We start from the raw sequence: 27,198 nt of genomic DNA, 5'->3' as shown, positions 1-27,198 counted from the left end.
TTCCCTCTACCATCATCGACGGCTCAAAAGGGGGCGGTGAGACGACCTCGAATCTCTCCAGCCAAGCTACAGTGGTCGACATTTGTTAAGCCGAATTCCGTGTTTTGTTCGAGGTTACACTATAACCAACACATTTTCTGCTATTCATCAGCTATTCATACACAATTTGAGCAGCATGCTCCAACAGTTTTCCCTCTACCATCATCGACGGCTCAAAAGGGGGCGGTGAGACGACCTCGAATCTCTCCAGCCAAGCTACAGTGGTCGACATTTGTTAAGCCGAATTCCGTGTTTTGTTCGAGGTTACACTATAACCAACACATTTTCTGTTCCATACCAACGCATAGACTGAACAATATACCTCAGAGGCCTCAGAAAAAAATGAAAAAGTTTTGCAATTTATCAAAATTTGAGCTACAATGCAGCTCGGCTAAACGATTGTCAACCACTGTTCCTGCTCAGCTCAATCCCCAATCTGAGCGATTTCGAGGATGGAAGGAGCCACAGCTGCCTGCTGATGGGGCTTGATTTTCAATCACAATCGCATTTGATTTTCTATTCCTTCCAACTTTCTATGGCACCATTAATTTGTACGAGCTTGTTGTGTTCGTTTGAGGTTTCTTCCGGTAGCTTCCCCTGTCTCCTGGTTCCCCGGTTGGTTGGGGGTGTCTGTAGAGTCAGTGTCGTCATCACAGTCCGGCTCCCCCTTGGGATGTATTTACCGAGATTGCACTGCCGATGACGACAGACGATGGCAGTTGGATGATCTCAAGGTCCTGCTGCCGATGCGCTGCTTCCTGTGGTAAGGAATGCAGTGAGTGCTAGTTGGCGGAAATCCACTCATCTGGCACGTTTTGCCGTAGGTGGATTTGGTGGGAAGAAGCTTTCGAATTGAACAAATTTATTGGAAAACTGGTCACAATCTGAAGGCATTATCATGAAACTATATTCTCTGTTGTTAATGGACACTTGTTGATACCTACACAATACCTGATAGAATTATTCGATATCGGTTTTCGTCTGTAGAACCGTGATTTTTAATTTAACTATTAAGGTGCTTGACGTTACAGCTGACACCTTTCTTGTATTGATAGGATCAACAATAAAGATGTAGCAGACCGCTAAACTAAACTCATCTTAAAAAAAAAATATAATTATAATCAATCTCTCTTTTTTTTCTTTTTAGGTTGGTACAATTCAAAAAACAAAGGCAGGCTACGAAAGTTCCACCAGATATTGGTATGTAGGTTTAACGTGACACCGTAAAACGGGGTATCTTTGATAATACGGGTAACTTTGATAGTGCGTTACCCGCCACATACTAAACGAAATATCATAATTTCTGTTAATCGGTTAAACAAAACGAGTACAAAACTAAAGAATATTAGTATTAGTAGTATTAGTATTAGTAGAGCTGTTTTTATTTGAATCGAGAACATTTGGGGCTTTATATAGGAATATTAAAAATTTATACGATTTTAGCATTTCCAAAACGCTTATGAACAATCTGTTCTACGATCACTATTTGATGAAGTTTTGAATAGTTGTATACTTATCATTGACAGCCTAGTTATCATAGAACATGAATATGGTCTCAAATCTCTTTGCAAAAAGCATTTTCACAAACTGGGAATTTTTGTAATCTAAGTCAGAAATTTCCATATAACGTTAAACGCGTAGAGGTATGCAATGCCCTATAAATGTTACGTAAAGCATTCAAAATTGTCGATTCATGCTCTATTTTCCAAAACAGAAAACCGACTTTAAATTATATGAAAATTTATATATCCATTCAAAACAAATCTTTTGGCGATCTATCAACTGCAATTGATAGCTAGTATGTCAGAACTTGTTTTAAAAATATAAATTATAATTCTTTGAAACAGCATGCATAAATATTCTGGTAGTACGAATGTAGAGTAAAGTGGGGCAAAAGTTCCAGTGGGGCAACAGTTTTCTTTAAAGATTTCTAGCTCAATTAAAAAAAAACTAATGAATGCCATGGTGGTTCACATGCCATTCAAGTAAGAGACTTTCAATATAAATATATGAATCGATTGAGATTTCGAATAAATATTTGTTGTTTTTTGGCGTAAAAACTGTAATTTTACACGTAATCAACTAAAGATAAAATCCTGTTCGATTTTTAATATTAGGGCATTTCTAGATCTACCATAATGATGCTTTGAGTGGTATTAGTTTTTACATAAATGCTTAAAATCAATTTTTGGTCCACAATGGGGCAAAAGTTCGAATCAGTGGAGCAAAAGTTCGAATCAGCGGGACAAAAGTTCGACCCATATATAAACTCGCGGAAAAAAAATAGCTCCAGTTCAAAAGTTTTGCGAAATTTGTCTGATGCGAAAAAGGTCACCAAAATTTCACATTTTCAATAAAGATTTTTAGTTTTGTGAAAAACTGCTGAAAAAGAGACTTTCAGCCGTTGGCTGGTTCGTCTCTAAGAAATAAATTTAATTACGGAAAAATCTATCATTATATTAGGCAAAAAATCATTGAACGCATAAATTCAAATCTTTTTCTTTCGTATGACACCGCTCGATAGAGCTGTAGTATACGTCGAACAATCTTGGTTACAACTTACATCAAGCACAAATTCTCAGAGGAATCTTTGCAGAAATTGTATAATATATTTTATAAACAGGTTCTTGAAAAATTTGTCAGGAAGTTGTAAGCAAAAAAAAATAAAAAGTACGATTAGGATAAAAAACCTTGACAGTATGTCCTCGATATCTTACAGCTCCATATAATGAATCACTCTACTAACAGCATCATTTTTTACAAAAAAAAAAAATAGATCGCGATATTTTTTTTTATTTTTCAATATTTTTGCACTATTGTTCCACAAGTTTAAAAAAACTACTTGTAGAATCAGTCATCTGGATCCGGAAATATTCAAAAATTCCTTAGAGGATCGACTCGTAGCCATAACCTACTTCAATATTCTAGATATTTTTTCGTGTTTGGTTATTCACTTTTTGTAACAATACTTTGATGAAAGTCTATTGTGAAGGAAGCGATTTGGTGCAACCGTTTATATATATATATATATATATATATATATATATATATATATATATATATATATATATATATATATATATATATATATATATATATATATATATATATATATATATATATATATATATATATATATATATATATATATATATATATATATATATATATATATATATATATATATATATATATATATATATATATATATATATATATATATATATATATATATATGAGCATTTGTGTTTGTAGTACTACTCTGGTCGTAGAAGGATATCGAGAACTTTAAAAAACATCATACTGTAATTTCAAGATTGCTTAGAGTTAACTCAACCCTTTTTTTTCAGAGTAGTATTTCCTTATTACCTTATATTGTATTGTCCATATTTTATTTTATTGATAAATTGACCAAAGAATAATTACTAGATTTATCTGGTAAAGATTCGTAAAACAAATTAAACAAAGTAACAATATTTGAAGTGATAAATTATGTTTTTTGTAAAAAAAGTTCATGAACCACAATTAACGTGTTTGGATTGAAATATCACTTTTTTATTTCATTTAAAATATGTTTTACTGAAGGTGAAGATGAATCGAAGCCAAACTTCAAATCTTCAAGAGCACGAATCTGGAGAACCAAACATACGCTTAAGCTGAAAACTTAATCGTATGTAATTGGTCACTAGCTGTTGGTGATCAATCGATTAAGTTTACAGCTCAAACGGATGTTTGGTTCTCCAGATTTGTGCTCCTGAAAATTGGATATTTGGCTTCGATTTATCTTCAGCTTAAAAAACTACAAAAAACAAACTTATTTTTTCAACCATATTTAACAATGTTCATGTTCTACACTGTGACATGTAGTTCTACATGAATTTTAAATTAGAAGCCCAGCGAACATGATTGGACAAAAATAGATTTTTTTTTATTACACTCAAATAGCAGTTTACGGAACAAGTTGCAGAATGATGAATCTTACAGCACGAGTCGTCAATTTATCCTACGAAACTTGCCGAGTAGGATAATTACGACGAATTCTGTAAAAATCGAGTTCTGCAACGAGTTACGTACAACATTTCTTGCAATTTCGTAGACGACCACTTGAGGGTATCAGAAATTATATCGGAATGCATTCACTATCATTTTACAATTTCGCAAAAAAATGTTGTGTAATTATTCTTTACGCAACTCACTGGTTTCAGATGTGTAATGGATATTCCCGCACTGCATACTTCAGTGCTGGAAAGTAGGCCGTTTCATGACAGATTGGCGTGATAATAAACAGCCTATTACGATCAGAAATTGCAAAAATATATCTATTTTTGCAATTTCTCATCGTAATAGGTTGTTTTTCGTCACGTCAAACTGTCATGAAACGGCCTACTTTCTTGCACTGCATTATTCAATGTGGTAATAGTCATTACTCAGTTAAGTAATGACTATCACGCAACGCTTTTTCATTACGCAACTGTTTTGAGTTGCGTAATGAATCATTACACAACCGTTTTCAAAAAATGCGATGTGTTTTACGAATTCATATAAAATGTTGTACGTAATTTATAAAATCATTTGCCAATAAAGCTAAATTTAAAGCTATGACATCTAGTTGTTCGTCAAATATTTTATTATAGATGTCTAGTGAGCATGTTAAACCAGATATCGAAATTTTCAACTGGATTAAAAAAAATGTTCTGCTTAAAAAACTACGAAAGCCTCATTTTTGAACTTTTTTTTTCCCTGTAAATCAAAAATTAAAACAAAAACATATAACTTTTTAACATCAATGGGCTTATTGAAATCCAGTGAACATTTTTGGGTAGAAATATAATGTTATTATTAAACACTATTTATTTTTATAGAAATCCGAAAATAGTATTTTTATAACTTGCTTTTGAACATTAAGTAGATGAAAAAACCGAATTTAGTACTATACCATTTAATTCCACTAGAGTATATATCCTTTGAAAGATACGCGTATTTCGACCGCAACTGTAAGGCCGTCTTCAGACTCGACTCGACTTGAGAATTAGTTTATTTCCGTCCTAACATGTTCATTGGTCTTATGCAATTATATTCAAGTCGAAAAAAAAAACAACATAAAATCGCTTTAAGTTTTGATACATGGTAATACAAGAATAACTAACAGGGGTTTTCCTGGTTTTTTAAGTTAAATAAATTTTGAATGTTATCTTAAACTTATATTTGTGCTCAAACATATTCACTGGACATTTGAAAGCACATAATGTCGCATAAGGTTTATGGACAGAAGGTCGAAAGACAAAAGGTCAAAAATGATGGTTAGAAATTTGTCCTTCTTTAAAAACAGATTTTCGACCTTTTGTCCCTTCTTTTTTGTTCTTCGACTTTTTGTCTTTTGACCTTTTGTCTTTCGACCTTTTGTCATACATTCATCATTGCTTTGCAATTGGGATAACAGGATAAAATTTTGAGTTTTTCGTAACTAAAAGAAAATGTTAGAGTAAACAAAAACTTTTATTTCCTATGACATATGGACTTTATCAATAAATGTTTTGTCGAAAAATATATGCCATCACCATGAATTTTGTTTAACAGGCAAACAGTCTAAAATAAGCAAGATCTTCTGTAGCTTAAAATAAAGCAAGATTTTATCAAGTAAAAGAAATTTTTAGTGTTTTCCAAAATTTCCATTTCTATTCAAGCATATTAACTAGATTTTTATTTTGAAGTTAATGTCGAAACAAAATAAATGTCTTCGCTTCAAATTAAGAAACAACTCGAAAATAATTCAAAAGACTGAGATTTTTTTTATATATTTATATGTGAGTATAATTTATTGGGTATATTTCAAATCAATTTGTAATTAATTAGAAAATAATTTAAAAATTTGAGTTTTTTTTTAATTATTTTAGCACAATAAATTTTTAATGTAATCATAAATTTCTATTTTAGCACGATTGTTCTTCAATAAGCAAATTAATGCCGAAAAATATATGTCATCGCATTGAATTTCGATTTATAGGCCAACAAGTTCTAAAACAAGGGTTTCTTGTAGTATTTTTTAAGCAGAAGGAATGTTAAGTGTAAACGAAAAAAACGACACCAACCCCGTGTCGAAACGTTGGACAAGTAATAAACCTCGTTTTATTCCCGTAAAGACTGCGTTTTTCGTTGTTCTCTTAACTTTTTAGGTGTAATCAGAATTTTCTAATTCATCACAAACATGCTCACTGAATTTCTACATGTGAGTTCATGCCAAACAGTACATGCTTTTGCTTAACATATTGAAGTTCAATCCAAAATGCCTATGTCTGCTTATATAAGTTCACTGGTCTTTTACAAGCAAATTTATTCTGAAAAAGCTATGAATTTTGATTTATATGCAAATAAATTAAAAACTTAGTGTTTGGTAGTTTTTCAGTAAACAAAAAAATTGAGTGTAATCAATTATTTCTGTTTCTTCTCAAAATTGTTCACCGGACAACTGCAATCAAATTGATGTAAATTAAACTATATGTCATCACTTTGAATTTTGATTCACTGTTCAATTTATATTCCAAAATTGTAGAAAATTTCTATTGCCAAATAATTTTGGATACACGCATTTATTTCGAGACAATAAAAACGTTGATGTTGAATGATTCTCGGATCCATTGCTCAAAGAATTGGTCAAATCGCTTCGAAAACAACAGAGATGTGTATTGTCAAAGTTGGACTCTCGACTTTTTAGGGGTTGTTTGTGGAAAGAAACTTCTGTTGACATATATATGAATTATTGAAGAATATCAGAGGAAATTGTCTATGAAATATCATAGTTTGTTGCTGAATGCTTCTTAAGAAATTGAATTTTTCCTTGAAATAATTTAGTTTTTAAAGGTATAACCGGTAGAATAGGCAATGAAGCTTGTCGAGAATCTTCAAAGATGTTCACCGTGGAGGGATTTCGTTTAAGATTTTTCAAGAATGAATGATCAAGAATCTTATTAATACTTGTAGAAAATTGTTTGGAACGTCCGAAAGAATCGGTAGAGATCTCCGCGGAAAACTTTCAAAGATTCCAACAGGTATCCCTGACAACCACGAGAAAGGATTTTAGAGTTTATGTTGGTAGGACTATTTAATTACTGGAGAACTTCCCACAGTTCCACCTTAAAAGAAACTTGTGACTCTCAAATGAGCAAAGATTCGTGCTTTATATTTCTTGTTGACTCCGGATTAACACGCCTGTATGACTGACAAGAATCCCTCGACATTTACTTTCATCGTATGATGATGCGTCTAGTAAACATCCCCCCATCAGTACTGCATATCTAGATTGTCCCATCAGATTAATAGGAGCGGTTAGTCCTGAATGAAGGCAAAGAGAAAGGGAAAGATTGGGAGCGTTTGTAAAGTGTTTCTGTTTACTAACATAATTCAGTCACCACCAAGTCAAGTGGAAGGGGAAGAAAACGCGGAACAGTACTGACTGATTTATGTTTACCGACGTTGCCACCCCCTCTTCCGCATCGTTGATAAACTGAGGAGCGTATCTTACAGCTGATTCTGGATAGTCGAAGGAGAATATAAAAAAATGTAGGAAACGGAAAAACAACTATGCAAATACAGAAACAAATTCACGTAGAAAGATAATAAATGTAAAATAATTGAAAAATAAAACGTCAAAAAAAAGGAAGAAGAAAATAATATAATCAAAAAGTCGAAACTGCATCATATGATCAGTAACTTATTCAAATTGAGTGTGAACCAAGAAATCATTAGATTTCCACAACGACAATTTGGACCACCCTGCTCTGAACCCCAACTTAAGCGTTACCAGAGGTTGGCGGGTGTGACGAAAAATCAAACATTCAGCTCGTCCTTTTAGCCGGTTGCTTGACTGTGCAAGGGAATGTGAATGAATGAAAGCGAAACGAGAAAAGTTTCGAAAGGGTGGTGTGAGGATGTGCACAAGGATGGAACTGCATTAGTAGGAGTAAAAAAATAGCTACGACATAAACCGTCGGAGATAGAGAAACACAACCTTCAGCAGAACCGATTTCGGAATTCACGTTCGCTTGATTTTCTATGCAAACTTGCTTTGATGTGTTCTGGGTAACTCGTGTTTTTTTTTCGTCGACATAGTTTACTGGTTTCAGGAGTGTTGTTTTTGTGTGTGTTTGTCTTTGTCACTCTCGCTTTCAAGTGGTGTGTGGTCTTTTGTGTCGTCGTGGGTCGGTTGTTTTACATTTCCACGACAATTATTTGCAGTGTGCGGCGTGAACTTGAGGGGAATATGAGGAACGTGATTTTGTCACTTGCTAAAAGTGTGTGGCTGTTAATTTCCTTCCATTCGGGATAACGTGAAATGAAGGAGTAAATCGGGGCAACATTGATCCTGATGGTGAATGGAGCTCACTAGTGGATCCACATGTTAAATCTTATTCAAAATTTCAATGTTATTTCAACGATGTCAGTTTTATTGTTAAATTTAATCGCAAAAACTGTGAAGAGAAATGAAAATAAATAAACTGTGGCTGGTACGGAGAAAAAAGAGTTTTATTTGAATTAACAAAAAGCTTTTCTGTTTCACTGCCCATAAAAATAATAACTTTAACATTTAAAATTATTATCTCAAAGCCACACATTTGGTTTTAAGCTAACATCCGGATTAAGATTTATTTCTGCAGGAGTTTTATTATCTCCAATCTTTATTATGGATCAATTCAGTTTATCGAGAAATCCTTGAATGATGGAACATATTGCTCGACAAGTAAATCAGGGATGAATAATATTGTAAAGTATCATTAAATCTGGAGGATTGATCCATTTCTAAAGAAACGCTGAAAAGAATTTCTGGAAGTGAGATACGATAAATATCAGAAACCCCCTTGCTAAAGAAGTTCTTGAATAATTCGGGAGTAGATAAGAATATGTTGAGATATGTTGTGTTTTGAAAACAATAACTTTAAAAGAGTAGAAGTGGTAACTAGAGAAATTATTTAAAGAAATAATCAATAAATGGCTATGCATAAAAAAATACAACTAACATTAAATTCGAAACACGTAATGCATTCGTTTTGCTTCAATGACTTTTGAACGTTGAATATAATTGAATGGAGTCTGATATGCGAACTGGTTTATCAAAGATACACCCATTATCTAGGATACTTCATTTTACAGCGATTTAAACTTCTTTTCGTAAAAGCTTATCCTTGGTCTACCAATCAGTCTCTCCCCTTTAAATCAGCGCCCGCTTCTCTGTCAATCTTTTTTCTTTATCATCATCCATGCACTTATATTTCGCTCTGCTTCATTATCATTATCGGTATAATCCTTCCCATTAATGATTCACCGCAGGCGTTGACGACGATGACGTGCGACCGACATAAGTATATCAATTATAAAACTGTGCACGCTTCGGTGTTCCCAATCGTTACCACTCGTTTTCGCCCTGGAGCGTCCAACTATCGTATACCTACTCCTTTAATTAACTTATCTAATTAATTAATTAATTAACAAATTAATTACCACCGAGCGGAAACATGACACACACACACCTACATACGCACAGCCTGGCGAGTTCACTCAATGGCGGGTCGAGAGCTTACTTTCCTCCAGGGTTTGATATTCGATAGTGCTCGATTCTACCGGCTTGTTCGCTGTGGTACCTACTTGTATGAAACAGTGCCTTCCCGAATTTAGCAACTTCTTCTTCTTCTTTATGGCGTAACTTTCAAACTGGGACAAAGCCTGCTTGTCAGCTTAGTGTTCCTGTGAGCACATCCACAGTTATTAACTGAGAGCTTTCTTTGCCGATTGTCCATTTTTTCATGTGTAGGTACATCATGTGGCAGATACAAAAACACTCCATGCCCTGAGAAGTCGAGAAAATTCCCAACCCGAAAAGATCTTCGACCGATGGGACTCTAACTCACGACCCTCCGCTTGATCTTGCTGAATAACTTGATGCCAAAATCGGTAAGGCATTGTAGGTGCATGGTGTCGACGGAGCTATAGATAGCACCCCCACCCACATTATCGTCATTATTCTACACTACTTAGTACCAAAGGGATCCCACGGCACATGGCCATCCACTCCGTCGCACTTCATCAAACCGTATACGAACCGGGCGGGAACGACGTCTACAATGACGACTACGGCATCGCATCGCCGCCGTCGACGTTCGACGACGACGTCCTTCTCATCGTAATCGACGTTGATGAGTTGCGGATCGTCCCACACCGGGTCCCATTCCCGTATCCCGGAACTGTACCGCACCGGGATGAGCCATTGTCCCAACAAGAAGCTCACCTTTATTCGTCCAACATTGACGTAATTAATGTTAACAGCTGCCAAACGAAGCAACGCGACGGTGGAGCCGAGAAGGAGGCTCTTTTTCGCACTGTGGGCCAGAAATTGAAATTTCACAACCAAACTCCAAAAACTTTCATAGTGAACAAAAATCATTTGAAAAATTGTGAACTCTCAAATATAGCTTAGTTTATCTTAGACTGACTACACATATCTATGGTTGCTGTTCCATGATTGCCAGAAGTCAGTGAAGATGCACAAAGAATCAACTAGAAGTTCAGTTCGGATTGGCCATAATCTTCTTCAGTGTTCATAATTCAGTGCCTTTGTTTATACACGGTCAATAACGGCGCCGTTCACGTCCTTGCAGTCATGTGGGATTGAGGGAAGTAATGCTAATGTGTAACCTTTGCTAATTGGAGACCGTGTTAACCACTGCAACTCTGCTCTTATTTGTGAGATACAAACATGCATATAAATATAACATTTTCAATTGATACGCAAAATTTCTAAGTAGAAGAAAATAATATCGACACATGAAGAGACGAACCATTCAAAGTTTGTTGAACAAATAGCTAAGCGTAACATTCATCCAACTGTCAGTAAGAAAGTATGTGTTATCGTATTTTACTCAAAGGAAAAGGCATATTTTACTCAAAGGATGGCTGAATCATCACATAACACTCTCATGCTGACACTTACAGTTTCGATCCATTCAAGGTTGTTTTAATTACAAAAATAATGCTAAAGGAAAAAGGTGTTTCGAGAAAATACGTGAAACTGTATGTATTTACGTCCCACCGTTGTAACAATAAAAGGTGCAGTCATACATATTTTACAGATTTGAAATAAAAGTATGAAACGAGCTCACCAACGGATCATTCATACTTGACTGAGCAGCCGCCATCCACTTTCAGCTTCAATTAATACATACAGACTAACTGAGAAACAAATCAATCTTTAAGATTCCTTACGGGCCAAGAATATTTACAGAGATTTGTTTCAGTGGTTTTGAAGAAATTTGTAAAAATATTTTCTCAAGCAACTCTAGAATAATTCATCCAGAAGTTCCCAGTTATTATTTCAACCATGTTCAAATGGATTATTTGAGAATCCATCTACTGTTTTTACCTGTTTTTATTATAGAGAAACTTTGAAGTAGATGGAGTACCGTGTACCTTTTAATTCCGCTCCTAAATGCTTATCTTTGACAGATACGCGTATTTCGACTACCACTTGCAGTCTTCTTCAGTGTCAGTTACTCGTATCCACAGTGGATACGAGTAACTGACACTGAAGAAGACTGCAAGTGGTAGTCGAAATACGCGTATCTGTCAAAGATAAGCATTTAGGAGCGGAATTAAAAGGTACACGGTACTCCATCTACTTCAAAGTTTCTCTATTTGAGATTCTGCTCAGAGGATTCGAACATTCATTAAAGAGCTGTTTTTATTGCTCAAAAACTGTCATAGTTATTTTCGAGAGAATTTTGAAGAAATGTGGGGAGCTACATCATACGAATTTTGAAAATTTATAAAGAAATATAAAGAGAATTTTCTGTGAAAAAATGCAGATAGTTTTGCGGAGAACTTCTCTTGAGAAATCGCTAAGAATATCTTTCCAATTGAATCCGGTTCAATTGCTTATGAAAATCTTGTGGAATATTAAGAGGAATCATTTTTAAGACACGGACACCGTCTTCAGCCATTAAGCTGCACAGACTGTAACTTAACACTAGACAACGGCCTACTATGCTCTGGTGGCATAGCCGAGAAACCACACACACCCCATGAGCAAACCTCACATAAACCTTTGTTTTACAAATTCCAGATGGATTCTCGTGTTGTAGCCTAATTATCGAAAAATTTAACTAGTACCCTATGAAATTTCAAAAATCAATTTTAATGTTTAAAACCTGAAGTTCGTAGACGGGTAACGATTCTGCAGTGCAATCGGCCGACCTGAAACCAAAGTCCGTCTCGACCCCATATTCTCCTTCACAACCCTTCATTTCTTTCGGCTCTCTTAGATGCCTAATTCGACTCTCCTAAGCGTGCCTACGAACAACAGTGAGAGATTTTAACCAATTTTGAAGCTTTTAGCAACATTTTCTTGAAAATTTAATCACGAAAACTTTGTAGAACACTACATTTGTCCAAAACAAAACAAAATCTTAGTTAAAAATAGTTTTCTCGAAATATTTGCTCATTTTACTAATAAAATTATCTTTTTTGTCCATAACTTCATTAATATTCAACCGATTCCCAATATTTTACATACTTTTGAAACTCATTTAATTGTTTTGAAATTTTTTTATTTGAATTTTGGACGCATGCAAACAAGTTTTGGTTACAAAATCATTTCAAAGACCCTTTCGAAGTTCTAATAAATGAGAAAACCAGTTTCAACTGTAGTATATCGTTAAAATAGCTAAAATTTGAAAAAAAGTTATTTTTCTTTAAAAAAAATCATGCATTATTATGTATTATGCATTTTATTTTTTGTTATTTTGCATTTTTTTGCGATTTTTTTTTTTGTAAATAAGCCGTATGCACAGTTTCATAACAATCTTATGAGCTAAAAAAGCTTGTAAAAAGATTTCGATTCGGTTGAGTATTCATAATGCTATGGTCAAACAAAGATGATTTTTTTAGTAAAATGAGGAAAAAAAATTGGAGAAAACTACTTTTAACCAAGGCTAGTTTTTATTTGAGACAATATTTTGTTCGACGAAGTTGTCATAGTTTAATTTTTGAAGATATTGATGCCAAAAATGCCCAGATTAGTTAAAAAGCAACAAAGATATGTATACTTCACCGATGGTCAAGGTGAAGGTCGGTTTCTCTTAGTATCTTTTTAATTATTGTTTGGTCCGTTATTTACTTTTTTTTAAGCAAAACGTCTCTAAAGGCACTTAATCGCATCCATTCCTTAAAACTTCTTTTAGAAATTGAAGATATGGTGCTTTCTAACGAAACATTGAAATTTACAACGATTCCATTCGAATCACATGTCTTCAAAAGTTTATAATCTTTACATAGAGGATGTCCAAAAACAACACATAAAATGTTGTTTTGAAAATCCCATACAGGTCGGACTCGATTATCCGGAGTTTGATTTTTGTTTTCCCCTCCGAATAATCGAATCACTAAAAGAAAAATTAAAATATGCGATAAAAGAACTTAAATATAATCTTTTTTTGTTGTTTTATTTATATGATGGAGTGGCGTAGCCAGAAATTATTTCTAGGAACACTAGGGGTCTTGAGAAGCAAAATAAATTTTTGATCGGCATAAACAAAAAAAACCTATTTCGACCTCCTCCCCTTTTCTTACTTACATCCAAAACTGCTAAACCATTCATATTGTATATTGCAGTACTAAATAATCTCAAAATTGTGCATAAAAACTGAAAGATAATAATATCAAAAAAATATATTCCGTATAATCGAGCCTAAAATTCCGGATAATCGAGTCTCCGGATATTCGAGTCCGATCTGTATGTACTTTCATGGTGTGGCCCTATTATAACATATTTAACTTAGTACCCTATGAAATTTTAAAAATCAATTTTATTTTCATTTTTTAATCAATTCAACCTACACTTAGTTATGCCATTGGTTGATGAGAGGACCCATGCTAAATGAGTAGTTATTTGTGACTATTCATAAAACTTAAATTTATTATGTTTATAAAACCAATACAATTTGTTGATTTGTTTAGTTTTGATAACATCAGCAAGGTTTAAAAAATAGGTAAGAAATCGATTAAATTATCACTTTTACTTGAACCAACCTCTCAATGAAATCCTGTAATAAATTAAATGATATCACCGTTCTAAAACCTCACTTTGTGGTAACATTAAAAATTCAACTTATAATTTTATTATTTTACCCAAACAAGCTTTTTTGGACTATTGTCGCGCAATTTTTATTACCAACCCATAGTTCTGCGGGTCGGTGGGATCAGTCCCCTTTGTCCGTATCCCGGGTGAAGCGGGAGTCCTGGGATCCTGCTCGGTTGCATGCATAGACACACATATACGCGCACACAGTATCGAGGGTCCTGTCGAAGCTTCCTGGCGGTGGCTCTCGTTGTTGGCTGTTTATTTAAACTTGAAACTATAGGATATTGCTAATGAGGGTGAAACCGATGAAGACACTAAACTTTGGCGTTGCCGGGGAAGGGGTCGCTCGAAAATTACGTTCGCCATTTAGGAGGACCCCATTTTGAAAATGACAGAGCCTATCTAGAATGTATCATCCAGTAATGCGAGATTTGAAATTTCAAAAATGAGTTTAATGGACGTAATTTCTAAATATTCCCAACAGAGGACACCACTATCTAATTGGCGAAAGTGGAAAGAAGATGAGACCCGGAGAAGAATTAAATTTAACTTTCACACTTCGGTCGGTTCCTCCGGGCAACGATGGACGACAGGACGATCGCTGAGGAGGGGGAGCGGGATAGTGTTTGTATAGGAGCATGCATAATTAGAGACAAACAATGACTTAATTATCGCTTTTGCCACGGGGAGGCAAAGGCGACCCACTTCTGGAAAAGAAGGATTTTCCGTCAACAGCACCGACGACCAGGATGAGCTGCTTGCACGTAACGGTAATTATTTGCGAAAAAAATAAACTTCAATAAGCTTATGTTTCGCTCGTCAGGCGTTTCCCCCATAAAGGGGTTGGGTGTTGAGGCTCATTTTCCTAATTAGAACGAGTGGAAAACTATAGTTTTGAACAGCAGAACTGACAAGTTTTGTCATTATCGTTAAATTTTACGATGAAAGTGCTGTCTGGGAAGGTTCTGCTGGAATTTCCTCAGAGAGAAAATCCATCGAATGAGAGATGAAATTTTAGTGCATAAAACATCTGCATGTGTTTTTTCCCAAAACGATGTCGAAGAAGAATTTAGGAGTATTAACAGAAATAATTGGGAGAGCAGAACGGAATTATTAAAACAAAATTTATTCAGTTCATCAACAGATGAAATTGATCATAGTTGTCTACCATTTTTTGAACAACAATATAATTTCCGTACTGCAAAACCCTATACATGATACTTATTGCTAACTGAAGTCCTAACCCTGACCAATTCTCCGCAAAACTATTCATCTGTTTATTAAACTGTGCCAGTCATTTCACACTCTAAATTAATTAAACTCCATGGCACTGATATGGTTCTGTAAATTGATCAATTAGGCCTGCAAAATATTCCCACACCCCGTTTTCGAGTAGCAAATCATAGACGAGTGCCAATTCCAAAAATATCCAACTTCACATACACAAAGCCCTCTCGTGTCAGTCCCAATTTTACGCCAATGAGCTTTCATCGTTTCTAATACCCTCCTCCCACCCGCTTCGAATCGGTTCCATCCAACCAAGACCCCGGGTCTCTTCATCAACCCTCCAAACCTAGCGATGGCAGAGACTCAAACCACCGGGCTCTTCACTACCCCAATAATAATTGAATTGGTTGCCCGAGTTCGTTTTCATTTCGTTATAGGTAAATTAATTAATACAGAACATTTTGAATAATTCATAGCTGAGCGAGCATTGAATTTATTGTAATAATTACTTCCCTCTGACCATGCGTCCACCAGCACCCCTCGCAAAACCATTTGATATTGGCGCAACAAATTCCATCCAATAAACCCCATCCTGGGAGAAGATGAATATGATGTGTGTGCAAGGGGCCAGGTTTCCCGACTCGTATCGTACATGTGCTGTACCATCGCCTTTCATCTCCGGCGGGACAGAATTCAGTCAGTGCCGGCAATCAATCGACAGCCACTTCACCCGGCGGAAACCCTTTCGCAGGGGTGGTAGCGGGTCACTTTTTTAGTGACATTTTCGACCTAGTCACTAAATTCAAAATTTAATCCACTGTGTTCATAAAAAAAACGTAATTAAATTAACGTTTTTTCAGTGAAATGGTTATTAAAATCACTATTTTTGTTAATAAATCTTCGAGCTGTCTTGTGGAATACCTATAAGTAGATGATACATCGAATTTAGTACTATACCATTTAGTTCCACTAGATTGTATATCCTTTGACAGATACGTGTATTCCGACCTCAACTGTAAGGCCATCTTCAGTGTCGTGTACAAAACTCGACTTGAAGAAAACCATCGCCAAAGACAATTTACACCATCTTCAGCCAAAGACTGAACAATAACGAACATTAGGCAACGGAAAACACGGAACACCCAGTAGCCCAGTGATGAATTTTTCGTTTGACGAAAAGTTTCCACCGACTGGTGCGGGAATCGAACCCACGCTTCGTGGTGCAATACGCCTAAACGCCGCTAAATGCACGGCCATGAAGCCCACATATGTATTATATTAAACTAGGTATAGTCATAATTCTCTAGCTTTTGTGGCTGCTCAGGATAGAAAATCAATTGGTGAGGTCGTTTCATGCTTTTATTTCAAAACTGCTATATATGTATTACGGCACATTTTTCGTTTCAATGGTAGAAATTTTACTTTAATGTGATTAATCAACAAACTGGCATCAACTCTTATTCAGCCCTGCCTTCGACCCTGCAAGCGCTGCTTGGTAACGACGATCATTACGAAAATCATCGTTGCTCGTACCCCCACCCAGCCATATCTATGAAGAGTATGAAGTGATTTCATACAACTCGGGTGGGGGAATACACACGACGACGATGACACCGTCTAATCACAGCTCCATCGAGTTCGAAGTCGCCACCCTGTCTACGCTACAGATGGATGCTCATCAGTTTTATGGTTGTTTGATCATTGTTATCTTCAATCGGCTACCTACTTCTTTCGCGGCAAAGGGGTGTTGGAATTCGAGCAATTTTTCCAATCCTGCTTGATGAGAGTTATCAGTTCCTTGCAAATATTGTGGTTTGATAAAACTGTGTTAAGGCTAAGTAGCCCGCCATTCATTTAAGCTGCCATGTCGATTTTGCAGTTCGAAATTCAAAAGGAATAAAAATCAGTCCTCGTTAATGACATTGATTTGAAAAAGTATCACTATATGTGATTACATGCAGGAAGTATGCTGATACTTTTTTAAAGTTTGTCGGCACGGAACCAACCGATTTGCATTACTTCGAAATCGAGAGATGAATTAGCAGCAATCATCGATAACGCGTACATATTTTAATGACGGCCTACTTTGCCTTAAAAGAGTATTCATAAACGTCTAATGATTTCAAATAAATTTCCGGCATTCAAATGTTTAGTGAACCAAACCTAATATAAGTCGTAATGTTACGTATCGTTTATGAATATGTATGTATTTTGTAATCACAAAATTTCAAGCTTTTCTCTGTCCCTGTCAAAAAGTGAGAAACTAGGTGAAATTATGAATAATAACAGCAGTTTTTTTTAACATTTTTTCGACTATTTTGAACATTTTTGTTTTGGGTGTACGTTTGCTAAAGCATTATAGTCTGGTTGAGGTTGTTCAAATAATAGGTGATATAAAGTTAAGGAACTTAATGTCAAACATTAATTCAAACATTTAACCCAAGAAGGTCGCATGCGTGTACTGAGTAAACGCACCTTGGAAAAGGGTCGCTTTTCACACACAGTAGGGTGGCGCTAGCAATGGATGAATGCGTAGCTTTTTTTTTTGAACAATTTCGTACACAATATTTTGACAATACAGTCAAACCTCCATGAGTCGATATCTGAAGGGACCATCGACTCATGGAAATATCGAGTAATGGAAACAAATGCTTTGGAAAGCAGTTTGAGGGGACCATCGTACTAACCATGAAATTTTGGTTTTAGTATGGTTCCATGAGTCGATATCGAGTTATGGAACATCGACTAATGGAGGTATCACTGTATCTCACTGTCCTACAAGTAGAGTTACTGTGCACGTGCTGTAGCCTTAGGTGCAGGAGCCTCATTGCTTGTAAGCGCACGGGAGCGCTGTACATCGTGAGACCTTTTTTGGTGCGCCTCATTTTTCTTGAGATGTGTCTCACTGCGGTCTCATGCGCTCCGTCACATGTGCTGTTTAAAATTCAGCGCAATAATTGAAGTGATTACAAAAGTTTTCAACGAGGATCGAAATTGTAACTTTTGAATCGCGAGTCTTCGATCATATCATGTAGGCCATCTAGACCAGGCTTGAGAACTGTGATCACAATTTGCCACAGTTCATCGATTCTGCCAGTCAACCAAAACACAAAGCAGAAGCAGCATCAATACCATCAGGTGTTGCGCTGCCAACGGTTCACACACTGCTTGACTGTTTTTGTCTCTCCACTATGACCGTTTTCGGGCAGCCATCTCGAGGTGAATGATTGAGAAAAGTGTAAAATAATTCAATCGCTAATATTTCGCTTGTGTTTTCAACTAATTGATATCTATTAGCGTTAACAGCAAGAGCACAATCATTCCGTTGCGATACATATAAACAAGTTCAATTTCATGCTGCCTTTATCGAGCAAAAATGCAAAACCCCGAAAACCGGAAAAATCGTGTCACCACTGTGCTCGAGTCATTACGCATTCAGGTTTGAAAAAACGTTGCGAAGAAGAAGATTACAGTTTTGAAGAGCCGTGACATTTTTTTGTTTTGAACGGTCATGGTTTGCGTCGGATTTTGATGGTCGTGTAGAAAAATGTGAATGTCGAGGTGGTAAATGTTTGCTACAGTACATTTCTCATCCCTGATCTAGACACCTGCATAATGATGCGAAAATAGCTGTAGAGGCTCTTCGTTACTAAGCAGTTGTTTCACAACTTGGATACCGATGGCGAGCCGTAGCGCCGAGCAGCGCATGTGACGAGTCTCCCCGAGAGCACATCACCTAGCGCGCGCTTTTAGAATTTTCGTGAGCCTCCATCTAGCGCAGCACACTAGGATTTCGATGAGCTGAGAAACGGTTTGGTTGGAGGCTCGTCAGTACATTTATGTGCTCCTGAGAAATATGTAACTCTAATTCCGAGGAGTATTATCAAGCCTGATCCTAGCTAATTATGACTAAGGGATCATTAAAAATTTACGACCATTTTTTGACGGTAGAGGAATGTGTGTTTAAAAGTGTGACAGTACGTGTATAAAGTATTTGAAAAGCTTTCAGGAGATAATCAAAAAGTCGAAAAGTTAGTTTCAAAACACTGGAACCATGCTTTGGAAAATTAAACGGTCATTGACTCACGAGCCTTTCTATTTATCCACATGGCATGTATCGTTTGTGGAAGATAAAAAGCCACGAAAGAAATAAAAGACAGACACACACCACGCACTGGCTTTAGGACATTTGGTCGAATGACGTTTGAGCGAATGACATTTGGTTGAAAGTACATTTGGACAAAAGTACAGTTAGTCGAACGAACATTTGGTCGAATGGACATTTGGTCGAATGCCTTTGGATCGTGTTGTCAAATGAAATTTCGTCGACGAGACATTTGGTTGGAAAATTATTTTGTAATGGTTTATTGGGGAATAATTTTGTCCAACAGATATAGAACTAAACTGGATGTTTTCCAAAATTGATCAATATTGGATTTTCATCAGTCAGTAATGAATCTATCTATACGATATTACATACGCTTTAAAACATGGTTACAATATATGCCATTGTCTATATAGGCTTAATTATTCTTGTCAATTATTTTATTTTTCAGCCATTTTGAATTCAAATACGGGACGTTTTATTTTACTAAATTTTGTAGAACTCTAAACGAAATTGTTTCAAATGTTATAGAAATAATTTTCCTACGTTAATCAAAATATTCAGCTTCCTAAATCTATAGTACTATAACGTTAGAAACATAAAAATATGATGAATTTATCATTCTTCCAGAATATCATTATTCTTGGAAATAATGCCTAGCAAACACTTTCGTTGCTTAGTTATTATCAAGCTCTATAGAGTACATTATTCTTTAAAAATGTCATCGTTATTTTTACATAACTGCTGTTTTTTATTCAACGACAGCTTTCAGTAATATTTTTGAGTTTGGTCTTTTGACTTGAGAATCTTAAATGTGGTAACCAGACATAACACGGTTGGGCATAAACTGTTTTTTCACCTCAAAATGTCAAAGGTAGTTAAATTTATTCTATTTACAGGGTTAGGAGAGATGAGTCGACTGAGCTGACAGAAGTTGACTGCTTTCTTATAAGATCTGCTCGTCGCTATTCATCCGAATGGCATAATAAGCCTGAATGAGTAAAATGTCAGCAAGAAACTTGAAAACGCAAGGAGTCAATCGATGTTGTGGGAGAGTCTGATTAACTGGATCCCCGACAGCGACAAGCGACGCTTTATGATGGCTTCAAGTTCATATAAAAAGTTTCAGAATTACAACAAAGCTGAAGACCTTGTGGTTTCTAGTGAGATCATGAATTTATTATAGGTATGGACAATTGCTGAATATTTTAGGAGTAATTACACAAAACTTTGGGTTTAACTACGCTAACACGAACGTTTATAAAATTACAATTTGGACTTTCCTAGAGTACTTCTAGGAATTTTTATGCGATCGAAGGGATTTAAAGCGAGACCCAGGAGTTTGATAATTGCGATATGGAGAATTCCCTTTGGGATTCTGGGCATTCATATAAAGCCCTGAGAATTCCCAGTGAAGCTCCAAATATACGGAATCTGGATATTTCTCCTAGTAAAATCCTAAGAACTTTCGTGGAATTATGTGGATTACTTGCGTGATCCTTAAAATTTCTACAATCACTAATCAGTTTACTAAAATGCACTTGTTTTTCCTCAACATCCCCATGAGAAGCAGGTGAATTTTGATAAACTTTTGGGATTTCTAGGGACCCTATAGATTCGTAGCAGGAATCTACCTTCCTGGCGGTTTTAGGGAATTTCTAACTTTGTGGTTTGCTTTTGGCTGTAATTCATCATGTAAGGAAAGTAGATGAATAAGACGTTTAAGTTGCTTTTCTAGACTGAAAGAGCCGAAAACCGTTGAAAATATTTCAGTATTCTAACGGTAATATCGTAAATTATGACTGGAATTGCTCGCGGGAAGCTGGGAATTTCCAACAGAATCTTGAATATTTTTGCAGGAAGATTCCAATCCAACATAAATATTCAGAATGTTGTCCTTAGGATTCCTGGTAGGCATTTCAACTAGGTCAACATAGAGATCCCTCCTGCCCCAACGGGGTTCTGAGGATTTTTAATGGAATCTAGAAAATACTGACCAAACTGAGATCACTTGCGGCATACTGTGTATTCAAAGAATCTTTAACCCTCTACGTTAACTACGCTAACACTAGCACTTAAAAAAAAACAATTTGTTCCTTACTTCTTGGATATTGTTTGTGCGATCCTAATGATTTTCAACGAGACCCAGGAGTTTGATAATTGGAATATGGGGAATTCCATATGGGATTCTGGGCATTCATATAAACCCTGAGAATTTCGAGTGGAACTCCAAATATACGGAATCTGGAGATTGCTCCTTCTCGTAGGATTCTGTCGATTACTCGCGTGATCCTTCGAATTTCTACTATCATTTATCAGTTTACTAAAATTCATTTGTTTCTCCCCAAGTAACATTAGTAGCTGAATTGATTTGTTGAACTCTTGTTCAGCAAAAATGTTTGTTGAGTCCTCAACATCATCAGGAGACAGGTGGGTTTTGATAAACTTCTGGGAACCCAACTAACATTTAGTGCAAATGTAAACATTCTCTAGGCCCTCTCTTTATACGGCTTTATGCTGAGTAAAGGCGCTGTACATACGAACGAAAGCTTCTATGCGATCCTTTTACCAACAAATCTGGCGAATCTACTCAGCTAATTCTAAGCTGTGTTGGCAGCTTTTATTCATACCGATCATTGCTCTATATCGACAGTTATACGACAAGTAGCTGTGTAATATATTCGGAAGGCGCTTTCTCAACCATTTCGCAACTGTATTATCGGTTAAATATTATTTTCAAGCTGTTTCACAGCTTCCGGAATTCATATCATAAGTATCTGAATTTAATGTTCCCAATGTTACCTGCCACCGCTTGGAATCGAACTCACGATCTCTGCATCCACAAGTCTCGACGCTGTCCTTGTTGCCACCACAGTCTATATCGAAAGGCAAAGAAAACACAACGTTTTGTTCTACATCGAAAACGGTTCACACAATATTTTATAATGATCGTAAAAGATGCCAATGCAATGCAATGTTTACATTCAACAAGCTGAGTAGATGCGCCACAAGTTGTTGTTTTACAGCATACTGCTGTAAGCTCGCTGTATAACTAACGACAAAGCGCTTCTTAAATATATATTGAGCAGCATAACAAATCATATTGTATAGAAGCAGCCGGATTGATGATGGCGACTTTTATTCCACATCATTAGGTTGCTATCTTTTACGGTGTTGAGTTACAGCTTAGTGAAAGCAGTAAAAGCGATAACTGACGAAATTTGTTCAGCTAAGATTTGTAGCTGCATAACGTTTGCGTTTCAGCTGTATTAACGCTAATCGTTCTATTTTCATTTTTTTGCTGCGTTCGCTGCTTCAATTCAACTGTTATACAGCACAAAGCAAACATTCTTGGCTTATAGCGCTAAAATTGTTAGTTGGGAATCCTCAAGACCCTATAGATTCTTATTAGGAATCTACACCGTCCTGACAATTTTAGAGAATTTCCAACGGTATATCGTAAAATTTGAGTGAAATTGCTCGCAGGATTCTGGCTGCCAAACTTTTCAAGAAGTAAATCATATATTGCTGACTATAAAACTTCGTTAAAAATATACAAATATACTTTTTAAAAACACATAAGCAAATTTTCCAAACCTTTTTTCAAAAGAGTCTTTGTGGACGGAGCAATATCCCATTCTTGGCACTTTTCATTCACTTTTGCAGGAGAGTTTTTTGAAAGCTATTGGGCCAACATTTTGCTATAATACGTCGTAATGAGTTGCATCTTATTCCAATATTTGAGGTGATTTGGTCGAGAAAACAAACATGTTTAAGTGAATCATTATTTTAGCCAAGCAGTTCTTTGCCTTATATTAGTTTACCCTATTTTCAGGTTTTGATATTTTAGGGCTTTCAACTTTGATGACGCTTCTCAACTTTCTATAACTGACTCATATCTCAACTATTGAATAAATCAAAGCATTATAATATAAACATTGTACAGATAAATATTCTCAAAAAAAAAATCCATCTAACATACATTCTCTTCTTCTTCCTTCCAGGTTATTCGGAACAGGAGCCTGTTCCGCCTGTCACCAAACGATACCCGCCAACGAATTTGTGATGCGAACGACCTCGCACACGACGATAAACAACAACCTGAACAACGCCAGCAACCAAAACGGGGCGAACAACAACAACAACAATGGCCAGGCCGTCCCCCAGCATCACGTGTTTCATCTCAAGTGTTTCCAGTGCTCCAAGTGCGGGTGCCATCTGGTGCAAGGTGACCGGTACTACATGCTGGGCGGAAGTTTAGTGTGTGAACAGGACTGGCACAAGCTGGTCAAGAGTTCCAACGCCCAGACGAATCCCCCGCTCCGCAAGGGCAAGGTCGGAAGACCACGGCGGTCGCGAGACTGAGATGGACCCCGGCTGGGTCGTCCGCCCAAGGTGAAACGTCCACCGGTGGGAATCGACGAGACGCCCAGCACAAGGACAGCTGCGACGACACCGGCTGCCCTGTTGGATGATCTGGAGCTTACCGCGCAACGGAATCTAGCCCTAGCTCGTCTAAACTCTTCGCCTCTGCCACCAATCCAAACCAACCATATGAACAATGCCAGTAACAATTCGGTCGCCAATGGACCCAACAACGTTGGACCCAACAGTGTCACCGAACAGTCACTGTACAGTCATCTCTACGGCAAAGAGATGGGGTTGATGAGAAAGTTGAGTAATATCGATGAATATCCGAACCACGCAGCACGCAACTATCAGCAACTGTTGCAACATTCGGAAGGTATCCTTCCTCCTGGAGCTGCTCACACAATGCAGCAAAACTTCTCCGGCCATCCACATGCCGCCAAATTTAATCAGTTCAATTACCCAAATCCGGGTGGTCTGCTAAAACCATGCTACGACTATGCCTCCCAACAGCAACAAGCAGCAGCTGCAGCGGCCGCCGTGGCCCAACAGCATCATTTGCAGTCTCACCAGAATACGGCATCGGGAACGGTCAGCAATGCGACGCCAACGTCCAATCAACAGATGAAAAAGGAAATGTTTAATCTAAGCGGTAGCAATGGAGCTGATTTATACACTTCCCCACCTTCAACCTCTTCCGGTTCGGTAGCATCGCAAGCGTCAACTGCTGGAGCCAACGGTGCGACCAACACTACAGCGTCCTCAATGGCCAACGGTGGTTCAGCAGGGAACGGTTCGCTAGCGTTCATGAATCTTCATCAATCGTCATCCGCAGCGGCAGCAGCCGTAGCCGCTGCCATGTATGCCAATCATTTTAACACCAATGGCACAGGTGGCAGTGGCGGTCTCTCCAAAATGGACAACGGCGACAGCTTAGCTGATTTCAATCCTATGCGAAACGTTGGTGGCGGCAATCCCCTGAGCAACGGCCCACCCAACAACAACAACGGTAGCAACAATCTAATCAAATCCGCCGACTCGGTCCTGATGGCAAGAAGCTCAATTATGAATAATTTAAATAATAATCTTAATAAAATTGAACCAAATACTGATACCACACTTAACGATAATAACAATAATCCACATAATCATCACCATCAGCAGCAGCAAGGCCACAATCATCTCTCTTCCCACCAACAACAGCATCACGGTGGTGGCCATCACCCATTTCACCACCAGATGAATCCACTCGGCGGAGGAAACGGTGGAGTTGCTACCGGACCTGGCAATAATGATGACGATAACGATAAATTATCGTCCCCACTAACGGGCACCTCGTCCCTCACCAATACCGATCTGAACGATCCCGAGAACGAGGGAAACGATGATGGGTATACAATTCTGTAAGAGGAACACTGGATGTTACACGCTCAATGTACCATGCGTCTGCTTGAATACTCGATTCGGCGGGGAAGCCTCCAGATCTACAATTTGTCCTCCCACAGGGGAAAAAAACAAGAGAGCTAGTGAAATGTTGTACATAGAGACAGTCCGAATCCACTCAACTCAAAGTTTACTTCCAATCAATAGAAGCGCCGAGAATCGATATGGATTGATCATTAGACAAAATGTGCCATTTTATTTCACTTTCTCATCAAACTTCTCCGACTGTAGAGACCTTAACTCATGATAAATGACAGCAAAACGAAGTAAATATAGTTGTTTTGTTTGCAAACTGTTTAGTTAAAGGAAACACAATGTGATGTTGAAAATTAATGGATAATGTAAACAATTCAGAAGTTGTGAGTTACAGAAAATACCTTACCACTACTAGAGCGTGAATCGCAGAGATCTTTAAACGAAACAAAATCTTCTCAAATTAAACTAGTAAAATTAATGACGAAGTATTCCCAAAATCACGCAGAAAATACACACCCACAAGACAAAACTCAAAACTGAATACAGAGGATTAGTGATAAGCTTTGCTTGTATAAAGAAACCGAACCTTAATGATTAGTCTTTAGCCAATAAGAAGAAGAAGGGTTAAATTCAAAACACACGAATCGATTAAGCTGTAGAAAATACTACAACTCTACCAAAACTTCGATGCATCTTGTATCTTTTTTGTTTGTTGATTAATTTATACTGAGAATAGGATGAGTGGAAACAAAAAAAAACCCGATACAGGATTCAACATCCCACACCTCGTAAACTCTTCCAATATGTTTCACCAAGATGTTACGCTGGGTGTGGTTTGATGAACACTAAACTAGATCGTGGATAGCGTCCGATTACATTACCTGTGAACAACTATCAGTTCGCAAAGCCTCCCTCCGAGCTTGGAAACGAGTGACGACGAGAAATAGATACAGGAGGTGATCCAATTTGTTCATGCTTTCATTAAAACCTAAAACAATAGCCATTAGACGACAGAGAAAAAACTAAGCTCTTAACTCGCTATATAATAGTAAGAATTGTATGGGTGACTCACAACACTCTCATAGAACCACACCCAAACACACACAGTTGGAATGAATGCGAATCATCAAGACGTAGACAGAAAAGTGGGTTTTCCCCCCTCCCGGAAACCCCGACGCTAATTTCGGCTCGATAGAAGTGTGAAAATCTTGTAAATTATTTCGAATAAATCGATGGACAGCCATCTCTGTAATTATATCCATTTAATTATAAATATTATTAAAGCTATTGATATAAATGAAATGACTTATTACAATTATTGACTAATGAGTAAACCCAATTATTGATTAATGCAAGAAGCAGAATGGAAATTGCCACCACAGAAAATCGCTCTGGCGCGTGAATCACGTCCTGCAAGTTGTGGTCAGAAAATAAAGAAAACTATCTTGAAAAAAGTGCGTACTGGACGGATGTAGCTAGAAACGAAAGAAATCCCTTGGGGTAGGTTTTGATAAGTTCGTACGGGAATTGATAAACATAAAAAAACGGATAATGGAGTCCACACGATTCTCTAACAATATGGATTTTACCTCATGTTCCGGCGGGATCACGTGTTTATTAGACAAACTCCATTATTGTTACCTATCTGGACTGCCAATTTCTTGCCAAACGTTTGCCGGATTCCTGTGAAACTTTCAGATGGAATGTTACAAAGGATTTTCTAACTAACTTATTTGAGACATTTCCAGAGACAACACGATATACATATGCAAAAATGGTCAATTGACAAAGGATGCTCCTCAGTTAAGTGGAAGTGCTCATATGAACACTAAGCTCAAAAGCGTGATCTGTCCCAGTTGGGACGTAACGCTAGAAAAGAAGAAGAAAAAGGGCAAATAAAGTTCTCCTTACTAAACTG

At 36.9% G+C, this 27,198-nt stretch overlaps 1 protein-coding gene across 4 annotated transcripts in view; it reads left to right on the top strand.

Annotated features, from left to right (window-relative positions):
• Positions 1-24,039, top strand: part of LOC5569070 (LIM domain transcription factor LMO4) — a 194,707-nt gene extending 170,668 nt beyond the window's left edge. For all 4 annotated transcript variants that reach the window (XM_021847348.1, XM_021847345.1, XM_021847346.1 and 1 more), the window contains exon 4: positions 23,498-24,039. In XM_021847348.1, coding sequence (XP_021703040.1) covers positions 23,498-23,858 — 361 coding nt within the window. In that variant the 3' untranslated portion in view covers positions 23,859-24,039. The remainder of the gene's footprint in view (positions 1-23,497) is intronic.
• Positions 24,040-27,198: the final 3,159 nt, after the last annotated feature.

Source organism: Aedes aegypti, chromosome 2 (genome assembly GCF_002204515.2).
Source record: "Aedes aegypti strain LVP_AGWG chromosome 2, AaegL5.0 Primary Assembly, whole genome shotgun sequence".
Taxonomy (NCBI): Eukaryota; Metazoa; Arthropoda; class Insecta; order Diptera; family Culicidae; genus Aedes; species Aedes aegypti.
The sequence above is the reverse complement of the archived record's forward strand: the minus strand, read 5'-3'. Positions and strand labels throughout refer to the sequence as shown.